Source organism: Ruditapes philippinarum, unplaced genomic scaffold (assembly GCF_026571515.1).
Source record: "Ruditapes philippinarum isolate M1 unplaced genomic scaffold, ASM2657151v2 ctg2125_1_1_1_1, whole genome shotgun sequence".
Classification (NCBI taxonomy): domain Eukaryota; kingdom Metazoa; phylum Mollusca; class Bivalvia; order Venerida; family Veneridae; genus Ruditapes; species Ruditapes philippinarum.
The window spans coordinates 283553-291111 of record NW_026856260.1 but is presented as its reverse complement, the minus strand read 5'-3'; the positions used below and the strand labels follow the sequence as shown (position 1 = coordinate 291111).

Here is a 7559-nt window from a genome sequence, read left to right as displayed (position 1 = left end):
GCCGACGTATACTGTAAACGAGTTCGATAGCTCCCTCACATGAAAGAATCCAAAGTCCCTGTCGGGATTCGAACCCACATCGCTGAGGGGCAAGTGGTTCTATGACATATACAAATTTGTAAAAGTTTATAGAAATAATAATAATAAAATATTACCACAGCCGAACTTAATATGTAAAAATTGTAAGTACTGGAGTGATTAAGAAAGTATGTGAATGAAAACACCATAATCAAGCATCAATAAAGCTCAAATAAATGCATAAAATGCTGCTTACAGTAAAGAAGAAAGTTTTGAAGAAAACTAACTTTATTCCTTTTGAAGTTCATTATAGTTTGTGCTTCATTTGCGAGTCTTTATTATTATTATTATTATTAATTTATTACTATTATTTTGATAAGTCTTTAATCTAGATTCACCATTTTAAAAGCATCAAAAATAAAACAATTAGTAAGAAATGGAGACTTAAGTTGGTTTAGGATTTTACAGGAGACATTGAATAAATGTATTGTACGACTGACAAGTAAATATTGGCCTATATATCTGTTAAAATGAAACTTATCTTCCTGGTAAAAATGTAAGTACTGAATCAGTGCTTAAAAAAGTGCCAGAAATCAACAGAAAGCACTCATAAATTATAAAAAGAATGCATAAAATGCCTGTTTACAGTAAAGAAGAAAGTTTTGAAGAAAAACGCATTTGATACTTTTTGAAGTAGATATCCTAAATGACTTTTACTAGTACAACTAATTAAATGTTGCTTTTAAGCCGCACCTTGTAGTTAAACGCTTTACCCATATTGTGTAAGACATTTTTGGTTGTTTTAACATACAGGATCGTAAAGTAGATTAAAAAACGAGAGTTAAAATATATGCCGAGTGCAGAAGCAGTCTTTTCTTTTTATCATTATATTAACATTATTTTATAATTTAACTCATTCTATAGAAATTTACTGAAGCAGAACTGTGTTTGTTTTCAAATATGGTGTGCTAAAATGTAGGACTATCATGTAATTCCAAAATCAAACATCACGCAGTAATGAATCACATAGATCTATACAATTGTCGAAATCTACTTCTTAAACTTTCATGACTTCTTTAGAGGGTCAAATATTTATTTTCTTCACAAAGGAGGTCGATCTGAAATTTCCGATGGGCTAGGGCGTTGCCATCGTTGGAGGTAACCTGTATATAAGTGGTAAGGGAGAGTGTAAGCGGCACTTCATTGCAAGGAAAGCTGGAATAAAGGTAAAAACATTTTCATTAACATTTTATAATTACATGTATATTGTATTATTCGTAGTTTTTATACAATTTACTCAGTAATATTTAATACAGCATATCTTTGTTTGAAGAAAAGGAAATGATTAAATCAATAATCGCAAAAGCAATATTCTTATTTAATATAGATTGTTTTAAGATATTCTTAATGTAGAAATGCTATATTCTGAATTTTTTGTGTGTGCAGAATTCCGATATTCAATATTTTAATATTTTCAATTTTTACACTAATTTTGACTGTCATTTTTGTGGCAGAAAGGATTTTGCTAATCCAAATCAAATGCAAACGGAAAAATCTACATTTAGTGAATCTTGCAAAATTGATCAAATTAATACAATGTAGGTAACATTTGTTCAGCGAAATTCATACAATAAATTTGTCATCCAATTTAAGAAACTTCAGCTTTTTCTTTTCTTTTTTTTTTGTATGAATATTTTCATGAATGTTTGTGGTGGATGAGAATAAATCATCGCAATGATTGATAAAAAGAAAAAGAAAAAAAAATACAATTATTCATACAAAAGAATAAGCAGAAGTTCTTTATGGTTGATAAGCTAATTATAATTAATTAATTAACGTTTTATTTATATTTCGTATCATTCTTGGTTTCAATTATCCGTTTAATTTTTTTTGTGTCGACGAAAAGCTACTGGAATACTTGTTACATTTCCAGTTAACATTTTTTTCCATTGATATAACTGCGTAATTTGCAAATGCAATGTCATATTGTCATTATAAAAATAAAAAACTTTAAACTTCTTTAAAAAAAAAAAAAAAAAAAAAACAAAAAACTTTAGACAAAAGAGAACTTGATTAACCATGCATCTTTCTTCAAATCCTTCAAAAACGCTTTAATCGATCTAGAAAATATTCATTAACAAACTCTTTTCTTCTAAAAATATGCATTTGTGAATATTATGTCTTGTCTCATCTCTCGTTGCCAATGCTAATCTTCTGGAATGGACTGAGATTGGTTCCGATTATACTGTATTTGAGAATTTGATATTTTGTTTAAAAAATGGTTAAACAGAAATATGTTGCGAGATACAAAAAAAAATCAGAATAAAAAATGACATTTTTGGTGAAGAAGTTAAATAAGCATAACAAAGTGTTCCAACTTTTGCAAGGGTTTAAAAATAGGTACATGTACTACTATTTTTGAACTTTCCAATAGTCACGAACTTGTCCGAACGGGCTTCATGTTTGCTTTACTTTAGGCTTATTTGTATATGGGCTTAATATATGAATATTCTATTGGGTAGCTATAACTCAAAAGCAAACAGTATTAAAACTTTGAATAAACGGTATACTGGTAATTATCCATATTCAAATAGCATACCTTTTGACATTCATAAATTAACGTTAAAAAATACAGAAAATGAAATATTATAATAAACATAACAATATTATTTAGATTCATGCATCTTTGTTATTTAAGATGCATCGTATTATTATTGTTCTTTATATATTTATTAATAAGACTGTTGCAAGTTTGTTGGTTTTTTTGTTTTCATTTCTTCTTTAGAAAGATTAGACTTCCTGTGCGGTTTGTAATTGTTTGTTGCCATCAGCTGTTTAGTGACACTGCATTATAATCTCCCCCTCCCTAGCACCGGTAGAATCATTTGTCAAAGTTTCAAAGCTGGATAAAGGATAGTTTTGTATCATTTTAAAAGAACCATGAAATAAAATAAAACATTGAAATAAGTCGCCTTTACTGATTTTGTAAACTGTAAAAAAGGTTTATCCTTTTTCTCTCCAATTCCAGACAATACAAAATCAGAATGCTGACTGCTGCTGTTCTCGTTGGCCTGTTGGCCTATGTAAGCGCTCACGGTAATAACAACATGATGGGCAACATGGGCAACATGGGCAATATGATGAACGGCAATTTCGGATATGGCAATATGGGACAGATGGGCCAGATGGGACACATGGGCAATATGGGCAATATGGGACAAAACCAAATGAACAACAATGGAATGAATCAGCTGGTATATCATATAACTAATTATTCAAGTATCATTGCAATTGCTATAATTCATATATTTTGCTCTCCAAATTAATGTGTTAAAATATAAAGTGTTCTTATAGCAAAATAACCTAACTATCATTTAATGATATCAACTTACCAAATATTTTCTTCTTTCTCTCTATTTTACTTTATTTTTTCTGAAATTGTCCTATGTACACGTATTGACTTTACAGAGATTAATCTTCATTTTCAGTGGAACCTTATCTCTGGAAACATGGGTGGACACATGGGCGGAAACATGGGTGGACAAATGGGCGGAAACATGGGTGGAAACATGGGTATGGGTGGAAACATGGGCGGTAGAGGAGGTCAGCAACAAGGCATGATGGGTGGAATGATGCTTCTTCTTCTCCAGAATCTTCTGTAAGTACTAGTATAATATACATGCGAAGGGTATTGAAGTAGTCTTACTATAGTATGATTGTAAGTAAAAGTCATTTTCTTAAATTGTGTCTTTTAAAAAAGAAGCTTTATATGGCCCTTTAAAGCCTCATTTTGATATCTTTAACCATATAATCTTAGTTATGAAAAAGACATAGATCTACTGTAAACTTCACTTATATAACAACATCGCTTATAACGATGAAGATGCTTTTCTCGAATCTCTTTTGATCGAACAAAGAAAACAAGTTGTTCATTTTGTCTAACAGTGGAAACCAAGGTAACAGAGGCCGTCAAGGAGGAGACCATATGAATGAAGAAGAAATGGAAGCTGTTGAAGAGATGATGAAGAAAAAGATGATGATGGAGATGGCTGAGATGATGATGGTACACATGGAATACAAGGTGGGCTTAAATACCAACATTATGTACCTGTAGCATATACTCGTATAAACTATAATAAGTGAATTTATGATTCTGAAAAAAGTGGGTTGTTTTTTATTCCAGTAGGTACGCCGTGCCTTTCTTAGAGCTATAATAAAGACGACAAAACTCATAACCTTTGCGCCTGTAACTGCTTGTATATACATGTGAGTTAACTTAAACAAATGGGCGAGTTCAAAATTAAATCGAATATCTAGAAATTTAATACCTCTTTTTTGAATTCAAGTACATGTATGTATTTACTTAATGCATTGCTTAATCATTGCTTAATTATTTTCTATAGGAAAAGGAAAAGGAATTCGGTGAGGCCATGGAGGCTTTGTGTTTCATGGTGAATGCTACATACTATGGCTATAAAAAGAACGGAACAGAAATTTGGAAAGTAATGTTATTTCATAATATATAATTTTCCTTCTTTCTATTTTTGCCATTAACCGGTATTCTGGGCATAGTACAGCTCCTTGTAAGGGCTAGTGCTGGCTTTTTATCATTTCATATTCTATTCCAGTTCCATAATTTTGTTTAATTAAGTTAAATGACCAAAAAATGGGAAGAACATTTGTTCAACCGATGCATTGATGCCATTCATGGTTATAAGGGTATAAAATGTCATACATGATTTCAGAAGTATTGACAATGTAATAAAAACCATAACTACTTTCACGATATTTCTATTTCATTTCTGTACCACAAACTCCTTCTGTATTGAGAACGCGTACATATGACCTGATTCAATAATATATGATGCTACGCCATGATGTTTTTGACTTCTTGCAAGATCAATATATACTGATCTTCAAATAATACATTATACAAATATATCTAAACTTAAAATATGTTCAATCATATTCAGGAAACAACCGATGCTAGTATGATGGAGCTAGGTCAACAGTTAATGGGTATGGATGATAAAGAAAAAATGGACTTCGCCGTCGATATGATGATGAATAATGAGGACAAATATGCAGAAGTCTTCATGAGGTAAAACGCTTTGTTTTAAACTTAGTTGTGGCTTCTGAAACTTTTAATATTTTTGTTTTCCATCATTAAAACTTCATGTCATAACATTTTAACGGGTAAGCTGAAGACCTAGCTTAAGCCACATTTGTATTTTATACTAACCATATACAAGGTTTAATCCGTGATGTTGAGTACGAATGAGCCATTGCATGTAACCAGCTGTGAGTGATATAGCTTTGCAAATCTTTAAGTATCAATTTCCACGACTACATTTGTATTTAAATTTACATAAAATATAATAGTCAGGTTTTGTTTTTACGGCTTAGCTTCTATTTCTCGAGTCAAATAGTAACCCACTAAAATTGTAAACAAGAAAAATATTACATACATTCGTATGTAATATAGGTACGATTGCATACTACTTTTTGTTGTAATGTAAAATGAACAAACATGTCATGAGATATTTTATATCTTTTAACATTTTCAGGGAATGTAATTAATGTATCACCATATTAAAGTTGCATGCCTTCAGATGAGAAAAATGATTTCAAGGAAATCAAAATATGAAAAGAAAATTCACGGTCAATTGACTGCTTTGAAGCATAATCACAAAATAAAATTACAGGAAATTAAAAACCTTTTTAATACACTTAAACCATCACGTTACCAATACACATGTAGGTGTGAACTAATTTCGTGTTCATTAAAATTATTCCGTTAAAAGACAAATAACAATATTATTTACAAATGAATTGATAAAACAACAATCCCAGAAGCATTTAAGATAATAACAATCATTGGAAAAAAATAAATGCATATAAATTGTAAATTTGTGTATGACAACTCACCCCCTAAACAAAACATAATAGACTCAACCAAAACAAGCGCCTGCTTCTTCACCTACCTATGTAGTTGCATGACCATGATTAGCAATTTAGCGAACCAAATCTAAGAGATAAACCTATATTGTAAAAATAATACTATGACCACAGCAGATTTCGTACAGATTTTTTTTTTTATTTTTACTTCTTGATTAGATAGATTTACATTTGTATATCATATCTTTTTTTTGTAATATCTGAAAAAAAAGGGTTAAAAATGAATTATCTAGATGAATCCTCTCATATCTCGATGCTCGGGATAAAACATTTCTTACTTCTAAACTTGGAAGAAATAAATATTTTAGACGCTATTATTGCATGTACCAAAATTTTACATTGATATAGTATGTTAACATTTTCAAAAAAATAAAAAAGATATAAGTTGTTTATTTGGGAAAGTTATGAAGCATAGAATAGTTGAACATTAGGTAACACACGTCTCAACGAAAAAAATAAGATAACATTTATGTACTTCAATTGTTTTTTTTTTTCTCTTCAGATTTGCCACATGGGCTTGCATGACCGGTGATGCTTACGTTCAAGCCGCAAGAAAGATGGAGAAAATGGAAAAGGGTGATTCATGCGATCGTGATTAGACTTTTATTGAAATATCAGAAAATATTCTTTGAATATAAATGAAAATTACGTTTCATATTGTAAACAATATACTGAATTTAGAAAAGAACATGTTATTGAATATATATTATCAAGTCGGAAAAAAAACGTATTTAAGTACAAAATTAAATTTTAATTTTATGCATGTGTATAAATTTGTAAAACTTTGAAATAAACTAGAAACGTTAAATGTGTTATTTTATTACTTTTGTGACTGAAATGAAAATGTATGGACTTATTTTCAATTAAAATTCAATTCAAGAAACATTTGTTGAATACGGTATCTAGAAAATTACAATGAAGGTATTGCTTGTACAAACAAGGAACCGCATACATTTCTTCTATTATTCAATATATAATCAGTTCAATAAAAACAAACGCTTTTCTTAAGCTTTCGACGTTTAGTCAGAAATTTTTTTTTCTATTATTCAAATAATAAATGAATAAAATATAACATAATATTGAAAACTTATAAAAATGATATTATAATAATTTAGAAAATAAAACTTGCAAAAAATGTACTAAGACTTGAAGAATAGTAAAAGTATTAATCATTTAAGTGATAATTTGCACGTTTTGTACAATTAATGACTGATTATCACCACAGTTCTACTGTGTGACTAATGCTGTAAGGGTTATCTTTGCATATTTTAATCTGTTTTATGGTAATTCATTAAGTTATTTCTTGCATATTTAAAGTAACGTTAATTAGGAGCTGATTTTAATCAGATTGATTGCTTTCTTTACTTCCTTCAAGATATTTTACTTTTAAATGTGTTTTCAAGCAAATTAATTATTGTAAACTAGTATATGAATCTGGATCGAGGTTAAAAGGGCTTGCATTTTGAAAAGTCCCAACAACATACAAAACTTTCAGAAAGTATTTTGATATCGAATTTTCGTTTCAAAATTTTATCAAAGAATCATAATCTTGTCATAAACTTCAATTTTACAACAATTGCAAA

At 29.5% G+C, this 7559-nt stretch overlaps 1 protein-coding gene across 1 annotated transcript; it reads left to right on the top strand.

Annotated features, from left to right (window-relative positions):
• The first annotated feature begins 1093 nt into the window (after nt 1-1093).
• On the top strand, nt 1094-6784 carry LOC132746011 (N66 matrix protein-like). The gene is made up of 7 exons (XM_060735055.1): nt 1094-1244; nt 3047-3272; nt 3507-3676; nt 3964-4099; nt 4422-4520; nt 4992-5119; nt 6479-6784. Exons 2-7 carry the CDS (start codon nt 3063-3065, stop codon nt 6573-6575), a joined length of 840 nt encoding a protein of 279 aa, XP_060591038.1. The 5' UTR covers nt 1094-1244; nt 3047-3062; the 3' UTR covers nt 6576-6784.
• Nucleotides 6785-7559: the final 775 nt, after the last annotated feature.